The following is a 26,129-nucleotide window of genomic DNA, read 5'->3' as shown; positions in this document are numbered from 1 at the left end:
TACTCTTTTAGACCTTATCTATAGAATTTCAGCTCCGAGCTCTGAAGACATGCAGTAAGGTCTATCATAGATTTTGCTGACATTCTACTTTATTTTAGGTTAGATTTTTAGGTCAGTAAATTTCAGCTGTGGAAAGGCATTCATACACTCCAATAAGTAGGTTAGGTTCACATATTCACAAAATGAATATGGAGCCCTGCTGTTGCATCTGGTGAGAACCCCATAGCCGATACATCAGCATTTTTTAAATAATGTCCTGCATACATTACAGATATGGCATGATGTCATCATGGCTCTCTATTGGTCCCCAGCGTGCTCATTACAGAATGCACTGTACAGCAATAAATCTATGGCGACGGTCAGATTTTTTTATGTAATTTCATTATTCATCAGACCCTAGTGGTAAAAGAGAGCATGGAGCTTTATGTAAATTATCCTTATGTAGGAAAATAGTCCACACAAACACAGGTGAACATGGCCTTCATATATTTTAGTGGTAAAAGAGAGCATGGGGCTGAAGTTACGTAGATGTGCCTTATTGCAAATTACCCTTTGGTAGGAAATTAGACCACACAAACAGTGAGCATGGCCTTGCTATATTGGTATCAATAGAAAACTAGCCACTGCAAGCTGGCTCAAGTTTATGCTAATATCGAAACAAACTGGTTTGCACCCAGGTAAGACTAAGAGTAAATTAAAGTGGGCAGACCAGCAGAGCTAGCACCTCTTGATACATCCCAGGTAGACCATGACATCATCCCATATTTATAGACATGCTGTACTGCATGGGAAATAAGCCACAGGTAGCCATTATGGGAAATGGGCACTGTGATCCATTGCTTATTGGTCATACAAGTAGGCGCTGTGCTGGCCTATTTAACGACCCAAGGAAGTAAAGAAATGGGTTGGCTTTTCTTTGGTCTATGACTGCAGATCATTAAAGATGCAGGAGCTATGTTAAGCAATATGCTAAAGCAATATGCTGCATATGTAGATATATGTATGATATTACAGGATGCTAATGTGGCAATATACTGAAAATAAAAGTTATTGTATAACAATATCTTTTCAGGTGTAATGCTAGCTCACCCACATATAACACAGTACGCAGCATTCAGAGAATGCAAATTATGGTGAAACCTGAATAAGCACTTAGCTGTAATGAAAATGAATATGGACAGAAACCTACTTGGTTGCTTTTAATCATGAAAAATTTTGCTTGGAAGCTTTTAGTATCAAGAGTTTGGATTGTAATCTTGTAAAGGTCTCTTAAGTGGTGGGAAGAGTCTGAATTCTCCACACGTCCGATCATGTAATGGTTAACCCAGAATATGGATCCAGCTCTTTGAGTGGCAGCGAGAAATCTTTTGGCTTGCCTGACGTGGAATTATGATGTGTGGAATAATAAGTAGGACGTGGGTAGAGCTATTAGGTACTTATTAGTATTCTCACCACATCTCATTGTATAACCGCAAGGGTGGAAACTGAATTGGGTTGATTCAGAATCAGAAGGGGGCCTGTGGTGCAAGTGTCTTTTTTGGCGTAATCAGCCATTCTAATTCAATGTAACACTTACTAACAGTAAAGCATAACCAGTAGAGGGTTGAATCTGAGGTAATGTCTTTCTGGGACCACACATTTTAAGTCTCCTTTTCAGTCTTGTAAAGAGGCACTGTACCTGGCTAGCAGGTCTTGGAGTCTCCAGGGAAATAAGGTTTTCTGTCATTTTTAGAGGCCATTATGATCTATTTTTTAATGGATAGCATAATAGAATTGTATTTGCTATTCATTAATTATTATATGCAGTCACACCTTTTGAGACTGACTGATACTGATCTTGATTCGGCACTGGAGGAGAAAGAAAAGAAAAATCATGTGATTTTTAAGGAGGTGTTTGTGGGAATGCTTGTATAAGAACCTTACTGACCTCTGGATTCCTACAGAATGTCAATGTTCGTTAGTGGAACAGGATGAGGCCGGGTACTTTATGCAGGTCTTTGGGATGGAAGAAATGGGTTTTTACTTTACGGAGGTCATTTGGATGGAAAAATGGGTTTTTACTTTACGGAGGTCATTGGGATAGAAGTAATTAGTTTTCACTGTCTGTGGCACTGGCAGGAAAGTGCTTTGTGATAAGGGGGCCTGCAAGTGCAAGCCCTTTTTTCTGCAAAGCGTAATCAAGCCGTTTTAATGATTTGAAATAAAGCATAATCATAGACATTGGATGGTTGAATTTTATTCTAATGCATTAGGAAGGTTTCTGAATTTTCCGTAATGTGTTACCGTATGTTATAATGTAAGCGCAGAGAATTTTGAGTAATTCGTAATGCAGTACCCCTTCGGAAGACCCCCTTTTAGTATGGCGGACATATCCTACCAGGCACGGCGGAACCAGTCGGCCTGGTTAGATTTGCTTTGATGCTGATCAGAATTAATGAGTTCGGCATTAAATGGGTTATAAACCAGGGGGCTGCAAATCAGATATGCGCGGGGTAGAATATTGATTTGCTGCCCACAGACAGCGTTCCCATCTCCTAGCTTTTCCCCTCACTCCCGAGCTTTCTGGATATTGAGCGGTGATTGCGGCTGGCACAAGGGAAATGGAATATCGATCCGTGGAACGCTAAGCTCTAATGGAACGGCTGTGCTGTGCATGCATAAATGCCGACCCAGTGTAACGAGAGTGTGAGTGGAATATTAAACAGGAGTTGGCAGACCACAGCTAGGCCCATGCTCCAGTTTGCAGACAAAAGGGATTTTAATTGGTTGGGGATTATTTTGGAAACTGAGGTGTTCTTTTCCTTGTTAATTATCTCCTGGTGGAGACAAGTGGAACAAAAGTATTGAATCATTGCTATAGTTCACAATATAGGGTGGTATTTTTCCAACATTATATGTGAAATGGACTGCATTGAAAGATGCTTTTAATTATTCATTTATAATTTATTGACCTTTTTCCCAATTTCAAAGCATCATATTACCTAATGGCATCAGAGACCCTGAATACAGATCAGAAATTCTTACTGACCATGGAAAAATATTTTGCTTATGTTTTATAAAGAGTTGATTTTACTCCTGTCTTGAGGCATGGCTTAATATTTGCGGTATGGTAGAAATCCACTTCTAGAGACCCAGCCTGGCAGCTGTTCAAGGTAGATAACAAGGAGGTGGTTTTGTATGGATGGTGCGGAGGTTTGGATCCATACCTGTGGGGCACGTAGGGGGGCCTGTCTTCCCAGCCTGAGATCTGGTTCAGCACACCCATGCACACCTCACCGCGTGATTTGACTTTATTTGTCTGGAGCCGAGGGATGACGTACCGTAATAGAAATAAATTTTGTTGGTCATAGGTAACAAGATTCCATCAAGTTTAAATGACAGATGCTTGAATAAAATGTGCATTGTAATACTTATAGTGCCAGCAGACTCGTGGAGGTAGTATTATGTGCTGATAACTTTCATGTATGTTTTAACTCTTATGACAATCCAAAAATGGCTCTGAAATATTTGAAGGGAGGTTTTGTAGCCTGGTATCCAAACCTATTATAGCTGACGCGTCTCTTTGTCCCTTTACGCAAATGAAGAGACTATATAGAGTAATAGGTTTTAGAGCTATAGGAGCTATAATAGGTTTTGGATACCAGGCAAGACCTTTGCCTGGTGTAGAAGGCAAGACCTTTGCCTGGTGCAGAGAGAAACAAGGTCTACTCTAAAGCAGGTAACTCACTGAAGCTGCAGCAGTTTGGCAACCTTGCGACTGGTGCCATGAGTGCTCAACAAATTTCAGCGATAAAAACAAATCTTTTGAGGCTTTGTGTGTTGTCTTACGTTTTGCATGATAGTCCCATCATAAAGTCAAGCCAGTCAAGGGAAACAAAAATCCAATTTAGGACACAGCTAGGCCGCCAACATGCAGCAGTCCAGTAAGATACAAGCTTCAATTGCGTTGGGATGGCGTGGGATGGCCCAGTCCAATCTGCTTTCTATTTCTCCAGATACAGTCAAACCTGCCTAGGCGACCACCTTTTCAACGCGACCACCTGGCCATGGCGACCGCTTTTTCTCGGTCCCGAAAATTTTCCCCATAGGCACAAGCATTAAGCTGCCTGTCCAAGGCGACCACCCGTCCAACGCGACCGCGACCGCCACGAATTGGGACCGCACAGAGCACAATCCCTGCCCATGGCGGCCGCCTAATTTTCAAGCGTGTGACATCGGATCATTTTGCTGTCGGATTTCACGGAAATGTTTTCAAGACTTTGAAGGACAAAAATAAGGACAAAAATACATGGAATAGCAATGTTATAGCATCGATTCCTCCATGAAGTGTTTTAATAAAGCGTTCCCCCTATAAATATTGTAAAGACAAATGTTTGTGATGTTGTTGTGCCTATCGTAATCTTATAGTTTACCGCACTCAGTTCGGTTTAAACTCAATTTTCAAAACGAATACGTAGTGCATGGCGTCAAAAGGTCAGATTTCGCAGAAACTACTATCTATTTCTTGTATTTTCAACAAAAATCTGTCTGTGTCTTACTAAATTCCGCCGAAAAATGACTTCGCGGCGGGCAAAACGTCGGGCGAGAAATATTGTTCCTTGGTCCCGACGCCATCTTGGATTTTGGCGCGGCCCGGATTTGGCGTACCACTGACCTTTCTAAAACACGTTGCTTTTGTGTATGAACATTTACGAATACTCTAATTATTAATTAAAATTAATATTCTTATTTTCTTTTTATTTCCATGAATCTCACAAACCTTTATTGGACGGTGTGCGTTCTGCTGCACTGACTTACCTTTCGATGCGGCGCGGCCCGACGAAATCACACCGTTCCGTTTTCATCTTTAGTTGTCAGATCGGAAACTTTTTGCCCCTTTTATCCAGCGGTCGGCGCCCCAAAAAAGGCTGGGGTCAGCAGGTGTTTTCTAGGGATTTGTCTTAGGCCTTAAAACTTCGATGATGTGCGTGTGTGTGAGTGTGTACTATTTAATGTAACGTGTGAATGCGGGAGGGCGCTGCGATCATCGAGGCAACCATTGTTTTGTAGTCAAAATTATGACAAAAATTTATACACGATGTAGCTGTATACAATTATTACGACGATAACGGAAAATGTAATTTTTGTAGGATCTTTCTGTCAATGAGAATTGAACCTGGTGGGGGTCATACTGTCTAAATTCACATAATTTTCCATCCATTTACGTACTGTATTTGAAAACCTCGACCTGGAAACATGTGAGTGGAATCCTCTTCATGGCGACCACCTGTCCATCGCGACCGTTTTTGCTCGGTCCGCCGGGTGGTCGCCTTGGGCAGGTTTGACTGTACTCAGGTGGTTCTGGTTGACCCCTTTTAGCCCATCTGCAGAATGGAATGAGATAGAAGAGCAGGCTCAGAAGAGACTAGCCACCTAATCTCCCAGTCCACTCAGTCTGTGGCTTGCTCCTGGGGAAATGTCATTATGTAGATTGAAGGGGGGGGGGGGGCTGTTTCAGTTGAAGGTGGAATGCTGGTTGGATTTTGATGTGAAGATATTTTTGTGGGTATATGATTGGTCACATCTCACTATTACAGTATTAGGCCATGGAACAAGTTTCAGGCTTCACGTCAATTAGTGCAACAGTTAGAGCATTGGACTCAGAACCAATAGGTCCCGGGTTTGATACTCACCATGCCCCGAAGTTGTGCCCTTGGAAAGGCACTTAACATGACCTTCCCTGGCGGTGGAGTGACGCCCACGGAGCCACTTGGTCTGTCAAATGTGTGCCAAAAATACACTATGGATTTGGTGCGCCAATGTGCCAACATCTGCACATTTACATCCACCAAGAACCGTTAGATTTTATTTTTTTATTTATTTATTTTTTTAAACCTCAATTGAGAGGAGGATGCTTTACCTTTGTACTGTCACCGTACTCTTCACCCATCTCCTGTATGTACTGAGCTGTCCCCTAATAGGTTGCCAGGAAAGCTGGAAGGCTTGATATATTACAGGTGTTGTGGGGGGCAATAAATGAGAGAGGATGTGGTTGGAGGAAAGTTTGATACTGTATGAGCTTTATTAACAGAGATGGGGCTCCAGATGGGGGTTTCAAGGGTACAAAGAGGTATTATTCTTGACTGATCACTGATAAACTACATTGTAGTTCTTTGTCACAAACATGAATAATGTGGCTTATCTAAAGGAGGTTTTATTTGTGTTTTCTGCAGGTATGGGAGGATCGATAGCGTGAAGATTCTCCCCAAGCGCAGTTCAGAGGGTGGACTTGCAGCCTTTGTAGACTTTGTTGACATTAAATCTGCACAGAAGGCCCACAATGGCGTTAACCGCATGGGCGACAGGGAACTGCGTACAGACTACAACGAGCCGGAACGTGCACCGGGAACCGTGGTTCAGATTCACGAAGAGGACCCGGCTACGGTGCGACAGCGGGAAATGGGGTACCGGGAGGGCGGACATCCTTACGGCCCCGCGTACGGACGGTACACGCGGTTCGATCGTAGGTCGGATGGGTAAGTGTGTGGCGCGGATCCAGCCTCACTCTCATGTATGGTTCTCATGAATTGTTCTTTCCACAGCTGACGGATCTACAAAGGGGGTGGTGGGCATGGAATTTACCTTTACTTTACATTGGGTTGGTTTTGGTTGGCTCGACTTACACACCACCTGGATCTGTGTGGTCCGAGACCTCAACGGATTACGCTGCGGCACCCGGACGGATTACACCGCCATGGAGGTATAGTTTTAGTTATAATTCCTACCGTCAGTGCCTTATATGGAATATACCACCGCCTCATTTCATCCTCACATCACCACGGATACGTACCATCACACCGGAGTACCATCATGCCGACCGGAGTACCTCGGGAGTGTACGACAGATAAGTATGCCCAGTGTGCGGGGAGGGCGAGCACTTGCTGTAAGGTATAACTGTGTGTAAGACGTGACGTGGGCTCTTGTGTTGTGAGTGTGTAGTGTTGGCACGTTTTAGACACCCAAAAAAGCAACAACTCCCCATGTACACTGGCAACATGGTTAACGTTTACATTCTACCGTTACATCTTATGTACATGGTAGGTAGTGACTTCAGGGCTGTTGTAACTGTTAGGGGATGGAGTAGCGTACAGTACTGTACCTACACTAAACCTGTGGACCTACACTAGGATATACCACCTGTGCCTTACCTGGGAGATATTTTGGGACATACCACCGACTCCTGGGGTTTACGTGCTGGTCACACACCTATGGGAACTGTTGTTGGTCAGCGAACTTATGGAGTACGCCTGCAGAGAGACACTTGTTACGGAATACCTGTCCATGGATATATATATATACACGCACATCTGGATTACTTTACATGTACTTATTCTCCAAGCCTGGAGAACAGTGACTGACTCATACTGACACATACACCCATGGATGTAGTGGACAACTTTAGAATGGTGACTTCATCAGCAAGGGTTGGACATCACTCAACTGTATCTGCAGAGACAACACTACCTTCAGACATTGCCAGTCCAGCAGACATGGAGTATTTGTATGCAGCAGTTTGGATAAATCGTATCTGCTTCAACACAGTGAACTGAGCTATCTGGAGACTTGGTTACAAACTGTCATTCTACAACATTGACGCGGATCATTCTGTCTTCATTGTCCTGGACTCTATCTACAGATTTGAACAACCGGAAGTTTACTTTGAGCATGACTGTGTTTCATCATCATCAAGTTGTCTTGACTTTGTCAGTGTTCACGGCAAGAAGAAGTACGTTCAGTTTCGTTGTGGAGCTGAAGTATTGATATAATATCACGGAGAACGATGCCGGACATCACGTCATCGTCAAGTGGATTTAACGGTGCGTTACAATAAGCAGGCAAAACTGTACGTGACTCGCTGTGTCTTGGTCCAATCAGGGCCATCCGTCTGTGCAGGTGGCCCACAGTGGGGCGTTTGCTCGCTGATGGAACCAGATTTGTGACAGGCGTGAACTAATGACAAATCATATGGAATACCAAGTGATCGATGAGTGGTGTCGTCACCATGGATACGGACTGATCACGCTGGAATACTTCTGATTGGATCTACCACGGCGCGGTGCCGACGGGACATATCGGACAAGCCAACATCAATCACCCCCATCTGGATAACTGTAACTCGCTGACGGCCCCAAATTGTGGTTTGATGTTGAATGTGGTTTGCGGTTTTGTTGTTTTGCTGGCAGGCTTGCCTGTCCCGCCGTCAGTCCCCCTTCTGTAAGACTAGGCCAAACGGCCTCCGGGTTTTATCGGATTATTACACGGTGTGTACGCCCACTCCAGGTTGGTATCCCCTAATACTGCGTGGCTTCACTGTTAACTAACCAGGTAAAACTACTCTGTAAGGCAAGGAATTTTACCAGTCTTATACTAACCTTTGTAACATTCAACAGATGTAGTCAGAGGTAGCACTCTTCATCTACTGATGATCTGAATTTTCTGGTTCAACATTTTCTCAATTCTTACATGGAATAGTTGCTGCTGGGCTTGTTGTTTTTCTACAGTATAGGATTGTATGGATATCTATTATGATGATGAAATTTTGTCCAACAATGTGCATCTCTTTTATTACACCATGTATACGAGGACTCTTTTGAATATTGTCATAGTAGTTAACTCTGTTGCTATGGAAAGGAGGAGAAACTCATGACTACAAAGTTATAACAGCATCACAGAAACTGAGAAAGTGTGCATTTTGATTGGCTCTCAATTGGCCAACCAGGGATAAGAAACAAAAGTTTTACTTCTCATAACAAATAATTTGCTGCTTTTGATTGGCTCTCCATTGACCAATCAGAGATAAGAAACAAAATCGTGAATGATTGGCCCCATTTCATTGGCTTACCAGGGATGAGGCAAGTGTGGTGCCAAATAATTGCTCTATATAAGGAATGAAGCACCTGTGTTTGAACAAAGCTGAAAATAGTACCATACTCAATTTGATTTGCAGTATCCGATCAATTGGACTAAATTTCAAAGCAGTCTTTGATCAGCTAGAAGTGAAACAAAGTGTGTCTAACAGATTTTTTTCACCCTTTAGTTGCCTTTTTTGGGGCAACATGTCTTGATAAAACAGCCTTGTAGTCAACCATTCTGAATAGGCTCGGAGGCAGACATATGCAGCTAGTAGTGTGTACCTGTTACCTATCCCATGACTTTTGTCATCTGCTTTAAACAAACTGAGGTTTCAGTCAACACTGAAGTTGACCAGAGGTAAAGATTTAGTATCTCTCCCTTTCAGAGTGTCTGTTTCAGTATTTCCTTTAAAGTTGAAAGGTTGGTGCAGATTTTTACTGTAGTTTCCCCACAGTTGGAGGTTTAGTGGTAAGTATGCTGTAAACTACAGGGCCTCTCCTATACCCCTGTTACTACCTTGACCTTTCTCCTATGCACTGTAGTGTCTAAACCAACTGTCTGACCTGCTCTTGTTAAAACACCAGGATGCCAGACGACCGCGGATACGACCACAGCCCGTACTTCTACGACCGCCCGTACGACCGCCGGCACATGGGTTACGTAGAGGAGGATCCATACCAGCGGGGAAGACACATGGATTACGGACCACGGGCAGCGTACTATTCCGATAAAGGGCGAATGTATGAACAAGGTATAAAACTCATGCCAACTTTTTTGTTTGTTTTTTGAAGTTCAACTGTCATGATAAAAGAAGGCATCTGTATCTGTATCTATATAGCCGGTATAACTGCCATCAGGCGTAACACACCAGCTTCGCAGGCACGCGGCGCGGCAGCAGCTGGTCATATTACACCGAACGGTCTTGAAAGCCACTTGATGGAATTACATACTGTAAATCCATTTAATATTGTGGTTGGTAATTTTAGCAGTTGGGCAAAGGGAATTGTTCACTGCAATTAATTTTAGCGGTTGACTAGTGACCATTAAAGTAGCGGAAATAAAGTTACTGTTATTATCAAGAATTACATAAACGCAAATGACATGGGTGAGACAGATGAAAAGATTAAGATATAGGAACGAAAGGATGACTATTTATTTGGTTGTCAAGATATTAAGACATGACAGACCCTTATCTTCAAGAGGTCACAATCATGAGAAAGATAGATGCAAAACACTTCAAGATAAATGTAACAGTGAAAAGTCTATTATAGGGAGGGATGAAAATAGGTCAGGGGCCAAGGCATTGAAAAATGGTAGGTAGGAGAACAAACTGACACCTAGAACTGTAAAATAACAATGTAGACCTAACGGAGGAGAAAAATTGTTGACCTCCACAAAATCTTACAAATGACTTCACCCTCTCTGCCCCCTTAACAATTCATTTTGTGCTGGAAAGGAGTCCATGCAGGCTTTCTATATAATCATCTACATCATATATTGTATTTGATGTAACCATCCAGACAACTAACATGGGTGGCTCTCAGAGAAACTGGGGAAATAGAAAGTTAAAATGATGTTCAAACTATTTCTTAAGTCAGATCTATAGACAAATAATTACGAAGAAGATTTGAGAGCATTTGTAAATCAAGACACTAACAATCCGTGCAGTGACTTGGAAAGGACCCTGAGCCATACATGTTTGCGGATGTTTCTATTATGTCCAAACAATTCAGTTTTCACACATAGGTGTTAATGACTGTCCCTCCCTCCTGGCTTTGTTAGAATAACAGGACAACAAAGGAAGCCCCCAGGGGGCATGTTTCCAATTTTAGAAAGCTTGTTGTATCTTTGAAACTATCATCAAAGAAATCTGGTGCCTTGTGTGTGTGGATCAACTGTTTAACAACAAGGTATCCTTGTCATTATAATTTGTATCATAGTAAAAGTAAGAATATTTTATTATTTTGAGGAAAAATCAAAATGGTGATTTCAGTGATTTGGAATGGAGTGGACTCAAGTGAAGATTATTTTCTAAAGGCTAAACTCATGTTTTCACATTCCAGGCCGGTATAGCCAGGAACCCACGCGACAACGGAGCGAACTACGGGATTACCCGCGGGAAACTCGTGAACAACACTCGTCCCGAGACAGAGACTCTCGCGAGCCGCCCCCACGGCCCGAAAAGTACCAGGATGCAGAAGACAGTAGTAGTAGCAGGCATAGCCGTCAACCTCGTCGCTCTCAGGAGGGGAAGAAGAAATCGCGTAAGTCGCGGTCGAAAAGCGAGAGCGGATCGAGTAGCGGGAGTTCCAGCAGCAGTTCTCACAGCAGCAGCAGTAGCTCCAGTAGGAGTCGCTCCAAGAGGTGAGAAAGAGATTAATAAATAAATAAATAAATAAATTAATTAGTAGATAGATGAAAAATAACTATATTCGCTGAACATTATTGAGAGGGGGTGAATCAATTCTGTTTTGTCATACAGATGTGTTGTGTTTTTATTTTTCAGCAGAATGATTTTTTGTGTACTTTTTAGTGTCGATTTGTAAAAGTAATTTCACTTTTTAAGTCCACTGTAGAAAATGAATAATTTTTGTGCAGAAAAGATGGCAAAAATTGATCTCAGAAACTCCTTTAGTATTTGTGACTGAGCAGGTAGGTCTATACTGGTCCTTGCCACCCCACTGTTTACGTCTGTGGGACTGTGCCAGTAGTTAGTCTGCAGCACATCCTGCAGGACACAATATTGATGTCATGTGACCAGAGGTTGCTAGGCAACAGCAGCAATTAGATTTCCTTGCAAATGCTATAAATAGCATGACCCAGATAGAGGCTGCCTTTCTTCCTTGTACCCAAACCCCAGAAAATAACTTCACACTCACAGGTACACACATGCTGGTTGTGGCCATGGTGTTGTGTGAATGCTTGCTATCACAGAGTAGTAAGTGTTTCAAAGAAAAGAAAAAGTCGGAGAGATTTTAGAAGAAAATTTTTGTAACACAACTTTCTATGGTATTAGACAGAAAATCTACCGACAATAGCGAGATTTGTACTGTATTTCAGATTCTTGATGCATTATTTGTGTCCCTTATTTGTCTTTTAGGCCTATGTAGAGCTAAAGCTTATTTTCTAGTGGCGTGTTTGGCTTATTGTTGCTGGGGGCTTGTTTCTTGTGTTATTAAATATTGATGACTGGTGATTCATATGCTAAAACTGTGGGAGACAAAATAAGCACTGTGTTGTTGCACTGCTTGCAGTCTGACTCATTGTTTATGTAGATATCACAGTAGATAAGGCATAATAAAGCACCAGCAATCATCATGCAGTATAGCAAGCCATTATGCTCTATTTCTGGACGAGAACTTGATTGTAATCCTTTTTTTGCTTGCTAGAAATTAATAATTAAGATGCATCTTTGTCATTATGTCTGTCTCAAGGGACATGATGCCTTAATTTTACTTGTGTCAAAAAGACATTGTAACTTATGTAAGCACTAGAGCAAAACACTGTCTTTTGACTAGCACTGTTTATTTAAGTATTTTATAATCTGTACACACATACGCACAAAAAACAACATAAGCCAAGCCATGCAGACAAAGGATCCAGATTATTGACCATATTAGAGCTGCCTCCCCCCAGGTCTAACAATGGTTAATCCCCATGTGCAGCAGCTGTTTCCCATCAGCCTGTTCTGTTTGTCCTTCATGTGAAGGGCATGAACCAAGTGATCTCTGACTTCAAACAGAAAGATCAACAACCAAGGGGACATGTTTTGAACCTACATTTTTCTTACCCACTCAGTGATCCTGTGATTTAATGTGATTTAGATGTATTTGCCTTATGGTATTGTCACATTGTGAAGAGTAGATCTAACAGTAAATCTACTGATGCCAAATCAGCTCTCAAGGTTGTACTATGACATTCAGAATTTGAGTATTGGTACTATCTATAGGGTACAAACTTTCTGATAACTTTGACAGACTTTTAGGGTACATCCGTACATATTGCATGTCTGTGTTCTGACAGTGTCACGAGTGTGTTTAGTTGTTGCAACATGGCTGAGATTAGATGCAACTCAACTGCAATCTCCAAAGATGCCCTTGCACCCTAAATTTGGAAATTCTTTGACAGATGATGTGAATCTGCAGTCAGCCAAAGGTCACGTGATAGCAAATCTAAGGTGGCTTCCAGTTTCTGGCCTCCATTGGTCAGTATTGACCATGGATGTCCATCCTACTTGTACAGTGTCGTCTGTAGCTGATCAGTTCAATCTGCAAATGTATGCAATATTAGTAGCTACCAGGTCATAAACTGTAATGACAATATGAGATCATAATCCTAGGGCTCCTCCTAAAGCAATAATCCAGGGCTCATGAATTATTCACAAGTGTGTGTGTGCATGTGTGTTGTATGAGGAGCCTTGTGTGAGGTACATGTACCACAACAGTGGATGTTGTTTATGTTGGTGTGCCTTACTGCAGACTAAGGATTCAGGCATGACTGATGGTTGATCTGGACTTGAAAATGTTCCTTTGTTAAACACAATGTAACATTTCCTACTTGAGAGAATTTCCTTTTCCGTACCCCTTCCATCTACCGGTACTGTATTGTATGCATTATTCACTGGCATGTAACATATTGATTCTACTGCTGAGGATTCTACTCCTGTTTCATGTCTAGCATTGTCAGCCCCAAAAAATCTCTGACGCATTAAACACAATACTGAGAGTGAAGTAAACATCAGAAAACAGGACAGAGATGTCTGTTACCATAGCTCCTGTGTTTACTAACATGGCCGCCCTGATTTCAGATTAATGACTTTCCCTTCTGGCAGAACAGCTCTGTGTGCCCTTGAATCTTGATGTCAAGGTCATGTCACAGCTAACAGAAAGCAGACTCCTGTCAGAGATGTCGTCTGGCCTTTTTCCTACACCTCAGTCAGAGCCTCTGTTGTTTGCCCCAGTATTGAAGGGGGTCTGCATTGGGGTTTCTGCATTATGAGTCCTGCAAATGTCTCTGCGCATCTAATGCATTATCATAAATTCAGAAATGCCCCAGTTGGGGGTCTGCATTGCGGTTTGCGCATTACAATTTTACAAATGCATTATGAATAATGCAAATTTCTCTGCACATCCAGCACATCACACATTAAGAAATGTCCCTAGCGCATTATGTTGAGTTGACAACCCACCGGTTTTGATTTAGGTTAAATTAGAGAGCTCTGCTTGTTAATTGCATGGAATTAAAACTGCTGATTATACGGAAAAAGACACGTAGGCCCCCATTGAGCAATAGCAGCCCTTTGTCAGACAGACAGACTTGTTTGCCCTTGAATGAAGGTCGTAGGGAACAGAATGCAGCGGTGCTCACAGCAGCAGCCACCCGTGTCTAATAACACACCCGCTGGCAGAGGCATAGCATTAATCTGCTTCTGCACCTTTTCAAAAGGCTAGGGGCCTTCCGTTGATGACCATGAAATGCACAAGAAAATCACAATGAAGCAATAACCAAAAATAAAGAGAGAATTCGGTAGACAATGTTATGATCAGCATATACACATGTGGCTGTGAACTGCATTCTTAGTAACAGCGATTTCTCCACTATTTTGCCAGATCGAGAGCAGGTAGGGTTGCAAAGGATTTGAAGATGATTGGCAGATTTCGGAAATGTGTCCACAGGATTCATGATCCAAAATAGACGCCTTCAGCCAAAAAATTCACTGACAGAACAGGCTGCTATATATATACATGTATATTGGCTGAGTTTACCCGATACTGATGACATCGTGTCGATGGATCCTTGCTGACGCATTAGGGATAGCACATTACGAATTACGCAAAATTACTGGTGGTCATGGCATTTTACAGGAAATTCAACTGACCATAGATCGCTCTCTACATTGAATCACAGTGATCTGATTACGTATTATGTAGAAGTAGAACAGCCAGTTACACTGTGCTGAAAAATGCCAAATAACACTGATACAGATCCCCATGCTTCTGTGTAGGGATGATTCGAGGTTAGCCTGGTGGTCATTCTAACCAATTCATACAATATGATTCATAGATTAAACTGTAGCCAGTTAGTACTTTCATTTTCAATAAGTAATCGTACAGAGATGATGTTGGAAGACGCTGTCCCAGTGTAACTCAAAGGCTGGGCTGTCTCCGGGACCTGTCCCTCTGTCCCAAGACGGAAACTTGCTTGTTGCGACCAACAAACTGTTCACTCGGTCCCAAACATGAAAGTGATAAAATGTATTTTCCTAAACTTAAAATGACAGATTTGACAATGAAAATCAAGAAAATGGGCCCCAAGACAACGAGTGTGAGGGGAAAAAATGTAAAGCTGGAGACGGCGCTGACTCGAGGCTGGGTCATCTACAGTGAGAAAGATAAACAAGGGTTCTGTAATCACGTACTACACAGACTACCCCGCAGCTTGTACTGTAGGGGTCATGGGTACCCTGGAAACCAGATTGTTGGCAAGGCCTTAATGGTAGCTCTGCCGCAGCTGTCCTAGGGTGAACAGACAGCCTGGGTAACTCTGCTTTCTGGGTTTTGTCATTCCATGTTTTTCTAAAGAGAGAAACAGGAACACCATGCCCCCATCCTGATCCCACCAATCTATAATGCACCCTTACCCAGGGGAGTAGCCTGAATTCAATCAAGCCTCCTGTGACCGCTCGCTGCCCTGTAACCGCGAGGGGAGGGGAGAGAAACCCCCGGACAGCTGGAGTTTGTGTTATACAGACTACCAGGGGAGCAGATTCTCTGAAAAGCCTAGAATTCAGATAGACAGGGATGCTACTACATGTAGGTCACATGTGGCCACTGTGACCTGTCTGACAGTAGTTCCCCCCTAGGCCCTCAAGAAGCCTTAGAATGCCTCATTTTGACTTGAAAGTCTATAAATCTCAACATCAGAAGGGGTTGAATCCACACCATCTCAATCTATGCTCCTTTTCTAGATAAACCCGTCATTCCATGACCATTGTTCCGCTACAAATAACTACCTTAGTACTAAACATTCATGTACCCGGCAGTATGTTGTACATTTTAAGTTTTATACGGAAAACCTCTATGACGGTGACCTCTTACCAATAGACATTTGGTAGCCAGCTGGCTAGGTAGCCTGCAGGAGGTTACTCCAAAGATTTCATTTTCTGGTAGTTGCATTTGTCAGGAATGCAAATTACCAAAGACATGAGCCATATACAATCATTGTTTGAAGTTTGCTGTGTATTAAAAGGAGTTGCCCCGCAGTGCTATTGTTGACGAAGTAAGGTTCTATTTTATCTCTAAGACTCGGTAAGTAGGATTTGTACGTGTCTTAGCATGCAAACCACTCTACACACATCCTCCTGTGTCTGCCCCGTTGCTATAAACAGTGCCGACACCCAGATCAGCAGTCTGCTCAAAATAGTTGGCAGAGAGAGTAGGAAGGCACACATGCTGTTATGACTGCCCTGGTATGTCCTTACCCCCAAAACATGTGCTGACGTAATTCTGCTGAACTCAAGTGGAGGTGCTAAAATAGGAGTGCGGGCATTGCAGAGTTTCAGGTATCGGCAGATAGTGATGGATTGCTTTGTGTCATCGTGCTTAAGCTTTATGGAAAGGAAATCTAATGTACTGACAAGTGAAGTAGAAAAAAGTCGTCCAGGGTAGCCAGGGTTTGTTGTTGAAATGTTAGAAAGCATTTTATAATCTACAACGAGCAGGAATGCAGTCGTAGTGTGACACTGTGAGCTATTTCTGTATAATGTAAAGGGTACAAAGTAGGAATTGGTCTACTTCAAAAGGAAATCCAATGTATGGACAAGTGAAGTAGAAAGAAGTCGTCCAGGGTAGCTAGGTTTGTAGTTAAAATGTTACAAAGCATTTTTTTTATTTAGAACGAGCAGAAATGCTGTCCTAGTGTGACACGGTGATCTATTTCTGTGTATTCTGTTATGTATTCAGGGTAGGGAACTGGAATTTGAAATAATAGAATAGTTTTGTGGCAGCGTCCCTTTCACATGTGTTTTGAAAGAATGTTTTTATTTGTATATTTTTTTGATAGAGTCAGCAAAAAACTTCTACATTTATTGACACTGCACATTCCCTAAATTTCCAACATGTAATGAAAATCCCTTGCTTAATTTAGCATTCACGCTCATTGTCAGTGTCCATATTTTGCCACACCAATTTTATTTGTTTTCACTCAGGTTTGAAAAAAGAAAGATTTAAATACCAATTGAAGCAGAGTCTAGATCTATAATGAATTGAAAACATTTTTGTGACTTGAAATGGACTCAATCATCCATATACAGTTTCAATAACGAGTATCATCAGATTATTGTTTTCCATCCTGTTCCCATGTTTTCATGTTGTTGTCTTGCTCAATTTTTACTTTGAATGTCTAAGAGTAAGAACCAAGAAAAAAGAACCCAACACACTTATCGAGAAGAGTAGGGGTTACCCGGTGTGCTTGGCCAAAAACGCGAGCTGTAGCAAAGCTGCATTGCACTACCACTAGCTACTTGAAAAAGCATCCTGCTTCACCTCAATTGAGGATAACTGCTTAACCTTTTATGTCCTAAACAAATAAGAAAGCTTTGACAGTGCTGTCACTGCCGTGAAATGTTAGTCACAAGGCAGTTAAACAAAGTATAGTGTCGCAGAATCCCATCATCGCCAACTGCTTGATTTTATCATGGATCTATAAAACTTTATGAAACCCCATCACCTTATCAGGATCAGTTCATTTTATCATCTATCTTGATCACAGGGTATCATGGGTATTGCACCATGTGTGCAATTTTTGTGGGCCCCTTTATTGGCATTTGACAGGCAATTTTAAAGGGATGTGATGAGATGGTAAAGACTTAGAGCATTGTAGATAGAATGAAATAAAATCTCATGCTATAAAAAGGTTTAGTTGCAGGTCTAAAATACCTGAATGTTATGCCAATAACAAAACTTGAACTCATATTGTATAGGAAGTACTGTTGTGTTGAAATAGAGAAGAAATCCATTTATTTTCTCATTCCTTTTTCCAAGATGTTACATTAGTAGCTTTGTGGTGATAACTTGTTCACTGAGTTGATTGATGATATTGTTAATTAAGTCACTTAAAGTTAACTAACCTTTTATTTCTCTCTATTTTGCCCTACAGCAGTAGTTCCAGAAGTAGCAGTAGTAGCAGTAGTGATCGATCACTCAGGAAGGAGGGAAGGAGAGACAGACAGATAGACAGATATGAGAAGCTGGACGAGCCGCGGTCGTACGGACTCTGCGTCAGGAACCTACCTGTTAGATCTTCAGGTGAGATAACACACCTGTGTGCACTGTAGTAGTTCATAGAATTACAGAGTGTCAGTATACTGTGTATCAAACCTGTACGCAAATTTTTATTCTGCTTTAGACAACATTGGTCGACTAATTTGGGTCTTAACCAAATTGATGAAAATATGGCAGGACAGGAAATGCTACTTTAAATCATGAAATACACCTTTGTATTGTACAATCAAAGATCAAAAGGAAGAAAATCTAGAAAACTGTACACAGTAATAGAGTAAATATAAAATGTTTTCCCTTTCTATCCTCAAATGTTTTTCAATGTAGCTGACAAATACTGAACATGAGCTGCTGCTTTGAAAATGTAACATATTGCTAACGGACACAAGATCTAGGTGACTGGTCATTTGAAATGCGAAGACAGCAGTAGGACAGTTAAATGTTGATGTGCTTTCTTATTGTGTTGGAACAACATTTTAGTGCTGTAGATATGTTAAGTATCAACAAAGAAACTCAGATGAACAGTCATGCTGAAAAAAAAAATTGGGGGGATAATGTACTAAAACTTGTTTCCATTTTACAGACACTAGCTTAAAAGATGGACTGTTCCATGAGTTCAAAAAGCATGGGAAAGTCACGTCTGTGCGCGTGGTGGGCATCGGAGAAGACCGGTACGGCCTGGTGTTCTTTCGACGGACCGAGGACCGAGATAAAGCCATGGATGCGTCGAAGGGGAAACTGTTTTTTGGTGCACAGATGGAACTGTCTATCTGGGATGGCCCAGGTGAGCTACTCAAAATTAATTTCTTTTCCCAGGGACTTGATTTCAAGGCAGAAGCGAAAGGAGGTTTCCAAGGCATTTGAAGTTTGCAGTTGAAATGATTCTGTAGTATAGCAGTAATACGATGGAAAGGCATGTCTGTGTTGTCATGAATTTGTGGTGGATAGTGGAAGCTGGGAAAATAAGACCATTGTGTATGTTGGCATTTCAAGATTTTACAGTATTGGGTTGTTTATTCAGGGGGTCCCAGTATATGAAAAACAAAAGCATGAAACAGAGGCAAGAAAAGAAATTATTTAATGAGGACACACCATGCATATAAAACAATATTCCTCAAATCAAAATCATCTTTATTGGTATATGAACACCAAGAAGTCAGTTTCCATAATGTCCCATTTCCTTTATACCAAAACTTGAGTAAAATTTAATAGAAGATCTAAGTCAGGGACATTGTCGCCAGTATGCTGATGATTGTAACTCTATAAAATTGGTTTTCAAACTAGATCTAATGCTTGTCATTTCTTCTCCACCCCTCCTTACAAACTTGTACAGAAGAAGAGCGAGAGGGTGACTTGAGACCAAAGGAGGAATTGTTCGACGAGTACCATCCGAAAGCGACGCGTACGCTATTCATCGGAAACCTGGAGAAATCCACGTCATACTCGGACATTCGCAGCGCTTTCGAGAAGTTTGGCGACATTGTGGTAGGTACACTAGAGCAGAGATGAAATGAGAGGTGATATTTCGATGATGAAGGGTGTAAGGTGACAAGTTAAAGACAATTTATACAATATAAAGCAAAGTCATAAAATTCAGCTTTTCAGAATCCTTTCTGCTAATATCATAAAGATATCCAGTCAATTGTGTCATAGACAAATTTAGCCATAATCCAAACCGCTCAAGTGCATGAAAACCTTGGCCAGAGCCCTTACAAATTAGTATGGAGACGTATTGCACACTTGCCTGTGTCATTTGTTTATTGATGTGTGTTTGCTACACGTTTTTGCTGCACTCTCATTTTGCATTGTTCCTGTGACTTCACTTTTGCTTTTTTTTCTGCACATTGTCTTTTCCTTCTGCTGTTTGTTGTGCTGATTCCTTCCCTTGGAAAATTAGATTCTTTTTCCACAACCTAAATGTCAGTGCTGATGTTTTGGTAGCCTAGGAAGTAGCAGAAAGGCTACTGAAACATCAGTACTAAAGTATATCTAGCTTGTGTGAAAAGAAATTTGTCTTCACATCCCTGCTTTCCATTGCATTCATTATCCTTTGTCACATTTTGTTGCCCCACATAGCACAGTTGCATGATGTATGTGTTAACCATGCACAGTTTGTAGATGTCATTGTGCCTAGCGGTATTGAAGCAGCATAATATGATGAAGTGCTAGCATGGCAGTTGAATAGAAATCTGTCATTGGAGATGTTCCTATGATAGATTACATCAGAGCATAAATTCCTCCATGAATTCAGTAGTGATTGATGTTTCTCAGGAGGTCATATCATCAGTTGGAAAAACCCAAGGGAGAGTCTAGATGATTAAGTTGGAGATAGTGTATAGCCAGATAAGATCTATTGCTCGATTCTTGGATGAGTTTGAGAAAAGAACAGAGGGCAACTTTACCTTGCTGAGTTACCATTTACTGCCACATGGGTGACACCATTTTGATTCCAGTTCATGCTAAATTGGAACATCACCATGAAAACATAGTCTTGCATGTCTAGGTACAAATTGTAAGGTATAAAGGTAGCCCAGACCTTAAAAAGTTGGAAAAGAATATAACAGAAACTCAGTGCATTCAAAATACAGTCACACCGGTATTCTCTTTCTGAAAACATTTTATTCACCTTCATTTTTTTCTCCTACCTTCTTCCATACATCGCTGAGAACTACATGAGTGTATTGTTTGAGCCAGTTAGATAATGTAATCTGGCAGGCGCAAGGCAATTTGACCTTTTGAAGGTTGTCAGACGATAGCGTAGGTACGACAAGAGAATATAGGACTGATCATGTTGTTCGTGATGTACTTTTCAATGAATGTTGGGAATCATTTTGGGGATCCTTGTAAGTGTTGTCTAATTTAGTTTGTGTGTGTTCCCTGTTTTGGAGGTATTTATCAGTTTGATATTTATATTTGTACTGCAGGTATCACATATTTTAAACATGCATCCTTTGTCTGTATTGGTTGAGTACATCCAGCGAGTTTGTGGAGATTGAAAATCATGAAAATTGGATTTTAACCAAATTTTACCTCATGTCTCAACAAGCTTAGAAATAACCACTTTGGTCAAACAAATTCTACTTGGTCAAAATTTGAACTGAAGTAAGAAAGGAAGGTTTTCCATTGAATAATTTACTTGGAGAGATGTATAAGAGGATTTTGAAGATTTCTCTTCAAACGGACCTCTTGTCAGCATTGTTACGATGCTTCATGTTTCTTTTTTCCTTCCACAGTTTTCTCATCTCAGCTCTTTTATATTTCATTTCATGTGCTTCCTGCATCTCTGAACTGCTTCCTCGGCCCCACCAACACTCGCGCCCGCCCGCCCGACATTTCGCTTCGATCTGATCTCGACCATTCAGACCCACTCAACCCTGCTCCACTCTGGTTCCCAACAGGATATTGACATCAAGAAGCAGCCCAGCGGAAACTCCACCTACGCCTTCCTGCAGTATATGGACATCACCAGCGTCGTCAAGGCCATGCGCAAAATGGACGGGGAATTTCTCGGGAAAAGTAGACTCAAGGTAGAGAAGGTGTTTTTGTGAAGGTCAAAAATGTGTCAGAAATTGCAGATGCAAAAAAATGACAGGTTGGGATGTTAATTCATTAGTACATCTGTGTCTTCGACAGCCATGGGTAAAATGGACGGGGAATTTCTCGGGAAAGGTAGAGAAGATTTTTTTGCGTACCTCTGAGACTGAAGGTACAGACATGGGTCAATCTGTGGATGGCAAAAATAGTTGGGGCGGTTGATGTGTCATCGATGTCATGCATTAAATGGACAGGGAATTTTTAGGGAAGAGTAGACTCAAGGTAGAGAAGGTGTTTTTGTGAAGATACAACGTGTCAAAAAATGGCTGGCTGGGAAAAGCATTGATCTGCAAATTAAAGCACCACTGTAGCTTCGACATCAGCCATGCATAAAAGCAAATTTCTCAGGAAAAGTAGACTCATGGTAGAGATGATGTTGAGGGTTCCTGGACCCTATTTTGCCAGGATTTTTATGTCGGTATCACATTTAAAAGATGAAGCGGGCAAGACTGCATTTCAGAATTTCCTATAATTGCTTTTTTGTGTGCCTCTGAGAACGAAGAACATCTCTGTATGGTGAAGACCATAAAAAAATGGACGGGGAATTTCTTTGAAAAGGTAGAATGAAGGTAGATCTTCAGATTATGTTTTTGTGAAGGTACAAAAATGTGTCAGAATTTGCGGATGCAAAAAATATTTCATCTACTGACCAATTAAAGCATGACTGCAGCTTCAACATTAGTGTCTCTAAAGCCATGCACAAGAATTTTCTAAAATGGATGGGTAATATATTGGGAAAAGTAGATGCTTTTAGTGTTTTAGGTAAGGCTGAAGGTACAAAAATGCGCCATGTTAATTTATTACATGACAAAGTGTATCTGTGTCTTTGCGTGCCATCATTGCATTCAAAGCCTTGCATAAAATGAACGATATTCCTTTGGAAAAGTAGACTTGAGGTAAAGAGGACATTTATGGTTCCTAGTCTTGGCAAGTTGGTCAGATTGCCAGGATTTTGTAAAATTATACCAACTTGTCTCCTGGAGTCACATTTAAAACATCAAAGCAGGGAATGTGTTTGGAAAATTAAACTCAAGGTAGAGATGATGTTTCTGTGTGCCTCTGAGGCTAAAGGTACAGACATGTGTCACAAGCATATGTTTATTTCATGCTTGTTACATGAGAGCCATGGTCTCCTCTGATCGGCTGCCCTTTTCATTTGTTGTGAATTATTTATGAGATCACTTCCTCGTGATCAGATGCAGCATCCATCAGTTATTAATGGTAGATTTAAGGGTATTGCTTTGTGGCATTTAATTATAAGACTCTCCGTGTACTAATTCTTGTAAAGGCCTCTATAACATGTACGTATGAAAAATAGATTTATCTGACTGATCATTCTCCACAGCTCTCAAAAGTCTGTACTCTACTCTGCCTTATTGCGATGCATGTCACGCACAGCCAGTAAGCCCAGCTTACATGTAGGCTTTCTATTCCCCGTAATAAGACGCTTTGGTGCTACCTGGAACCCAAGCTATTAAAACACCGAGGATTAAGGGGGAACACCCTTGTTTGAAGGACCTTTGTAAATGCACCCAAAATTTTTGAGGCAAATGGTATGGGGTTATAGAGTTAATCAGGAAATCGATAATGTCCAGCTGTGCGGATTATGAAGCATAATTTGTGGGATCGTGAAACAAAATCAAGGACCAGTTGTGAAGGAATATAGTTCAGTTAGCCATCCATATAGCTTATGCGTGATAAACATAGCTTTTAACAACATATAGATTATAGCACAACCCACCACTATTTAAGCATTAACATTGAATCTTGTACAATTCTACTGTTTGGGGTTCAGGTTGGAGGTGAATTAATAAAGAAGGGAAAAGAAACGGTTCCTATTTGAAAGGGACTTGAAGTTCTGAAACGGTGCCCGAGCCGTAGCCTGCAGCAGTGAATATTGGCTTGGCCAGTTGTCAGGAGATTATGGATGCTGCGTGTATCTAGTGCAGGAAGAAGTCTGGCTCCATTATTGTATTAGATCTAGAGTTGTTTTGAAGGCATATTGTCTCCAACACTTTTCATTGTAGATTTTTTATCAGATGTAATATGCTGTAACCTTATTTTTTAGAATATAAGATAAAGATCATCAAAATGAAGTGGATTGTGCCAGATATGTCATTCTCGTCTTGGTAAGTTATGTAGGTTTGAAGGTCAATTTGTGAAGGGAAAAATGACATAGCCATTTTTGTAAGTGGTTGTTTTTCAAGCATTGATTTGGTGATTGGCTAGGATTTGAAACATTGTGGGGAAAGATGTGACTCAAATAATGGTGTTGTATTGATTTGATTGTTCGTATGTTCCAGCTGGTAGAGCATGCTACGTAGTTAGGATACGGTTACGACGTATCTGCATTGATCTAAGTATTGACTGCCTTTTTGCGAGGTTTAGAAAGGCTCATTTTCCACCTCCACTGCTGTGTGCTGTGTATGTCGGGAAGGTGGTGTAATATTGACCTGGTTTAGAATGTTGCACAGACGGATTCTCGGAAAGGGCATAGCTGAGAGTGTCGTGACTATGCTATTTTTTTTATATCCACATCACTGTTTTTGAGACCATGCAGATTGATTCGTTGTCAAAATATTGCTCTGATTCTGTACTTGATTTTGAGGGAATTCGTAGAAGGATTTGGTTGGGGGTCGAGTTGTAGCTATTTCATAACATAATTGTAAGACACAAGATTTTTGTTCTGGTCCTACGGTAGAGGCTTACATGTAGTATCCATGAAAAGTCGCATCAGGTTAGTAAATCTTCAGTCTAGTATCCATCCCCGGTATAACTGCCATGTCTCTTTTATCCTCACTGTAAATTTGCCACTAATACTATTAAATAGGGATGTACACAGAGCAATCTTTTTTATGTTGTGTGTAATGCTTTGTCAAAAATAGGCTAGTACATCATGTTTTACTAGAGTTTTCTTGTATGCGGTTGAATATTGGTAGGTGAATATTGCATGTCTGTGTACAGGAACACTTAAACATAGTTCTGTCTTGTACTGATGAGGCTGTCGGTGTGTGTTTTACAGCTGGGGTTTGGGAAGAGTATGCCATGTAACGTGGTTTGGCTATGCGGCATGTTGGACAGCATGACAGAGCAACAGCTGGGAAGACACTACTCGCGACACGGAACAATCAACAACATCGTCGTGGACCGACAGCGCTCCGCTTGCCTCCTGTTCTTCGAGGACACGGAAGCGGCGCAGTCGGCGGTGGGAGAGGCCAAAGCGAGGCCGTTCTTGGGAAGGAGACTGAAGGTTAGTGTTGATTTCTATTTTTTTTTATTTGTAGCTCAGCTAGGAGGCAGCCTTACAGTTTAGCTCCTGGTTCAAATAAGTTGGTAACTGGGAGACCCCGGGTTGAATCAATGGAATGGTATGCTGGTTGGAGCTGCATTTGTCTTGGGATGGAATGTAAAAGGGGGGGGGGGAGCCTGTGTTCGTGGAGGTGGGTTGAGCATGTTAAAATTAAAGGCACTACAACAGCCTCACTACTGAGATGGGTACCTACTGGCTGTACTTCAGATGGATATTATTCCATATGAATTTGAACATTTATTCAAGACAACACTTAAGTGGAGAAGCACTCAAAGCTTGGGTTACCACTTAGAATAACAGAATAACAGGAAGTGTGGAACAATTATTTTGTAATTGACAGCTTTATATAATGAAAGAATACATTTGCATACAGTCAAATATGGTGTCTAGTACTGTCGACTGTGTCTGGCATTTTACGTGATGGATGCTCAGACCAATCAGACTGTTTTCTCCAGCTGACGTATCTAACATCCTGTGTAGAGTATGTGAACGAAACACTTGTTATAGCTGTCTTGTAATGAAGAAACAATAGGCAACTCTTGACAGCACAACTGTATTCTGTAATATTGAATGTAGCATATTGCTTGATATGAAATGAAAAAAAATTAGGATTCAAATTAGCCATCGGTTTTGTAGGAAGAAAGTATTGGGAAAAAGATGGCCTGAAGGGAAAACAGTTCGGATTTTTTGGTGTGTCAGATGTACCAGTATTGATGTCCCGTTATCTCCTGTTTGCAGGTTGACTTCGCCAACCGTGATAGCCAGCGGGCATTTTTCAGCTCCATGGAGCAGTCAGGCCAGACCGTAGATCGCGAGCCCCGGAGATTTCTGTTTGAGGGCGATCCGCCGCCGCCCTACGAGAGATTTCGGGAAGCAGGCGCAGGGTAAGCAGGATAATTTTTTCCTCCCATGGTCATGCAGTAATTCAAACTACTAAGATTTGCTGTTTGAAAAAATAGTTAAGCATCAAACTGGATGTACAGGACTCTTTGGAAATGACAGAACACCCATATTGTGTTTTTTGTATGATATTGATTTCAAATGTTTTAAGCTGC

The 26,129-nt window shown here is 41.4% G+C and overlaps 2 protein-coding genes across 10 annotated transcripts in view; one reads left to right on the top strand and one right to left on the bottom strand.

Moving 5' to 3' along the window:
- The window catches only part of LOC136442917 (lisH domain-containing protein ARMC9-like), a 310,166-nt gene that overhangs the window by 193,037 nt on the left and 91,000 nt on the right, over positions 1-26,129 (bottom strand). The window lies entirely within an intron of this gene.
- The window catches only part of LOC136443357 (msx2-interacting protein-like), a 46,160-nt gene that overhangs the window by 5,504 nt on the left and 14,527 nt on the right, over positions 1-26,129 (top strand). For 3 of the 9 annotated variants that reach the window (XM_066440571.1, XM_066440572.1, XM_066440568.1), the window contains exons 2-10: positions 6,213-6,515; positions 9,477-9,643; positions 10,956-11,256; positions 18,049-18,197; positions 18,754-18,954; positions 19,504-19,655; positions 21,533-21,697; positions 24,787-25,014; positions 25,813-25,958. In XM_066440571.1, coding sequence (XP_066296668.1) covers positions 6,213-6,515; positions 9,477-9,643; positions 10,956-11,256; positions 18,049-18,197; positions 18,754-18,954; positions 19,504-19,655; positions 21,533-21,697; positions 24,787-25,014; positions 25,813-25,958 — 1,812 coding nt within the window. Of the gene's footprint in view, positions 1-6,212; positions 8,320-9,476; positions 9,644-10,955; positions 11,257-18,048; positions 18,198-18,753; positions 18,955-19,503; positions 19,656-21,532; positions 21,698-21,749; positions 21,987-24,786; positions 25,015-25,812; positions 25,959-26,129 lie in introns of those variants that run through there. The other 6 variants (XM_066440577.1, XM_066440573.1, XM_066440570.1 and 3 more) reach the window with 5 other exon arrangements.

This window comes from Branchiostoma lanceolatum, chromosome 10 (assembly GCF_035083965.1).
Source record: "Branchiostoma lanceolatum isolate klBraLanc5 chromosome 10, klBraLanc5.hap2, whole genome shotgun sequence".
Classification (NCBI taxonomy): Eukaryota; Metazoa; Chordata; class Leptocardii; order Amphioxiformes; family Branchiostomatidae; genus Branchiostoma; species Branchiostoma lanceolatum.
The sequence above is the reverse complement of the archived record's forward strand: the minus strand, read 5'-3'. Positions and strand labels throughout refer to the sequence as shown.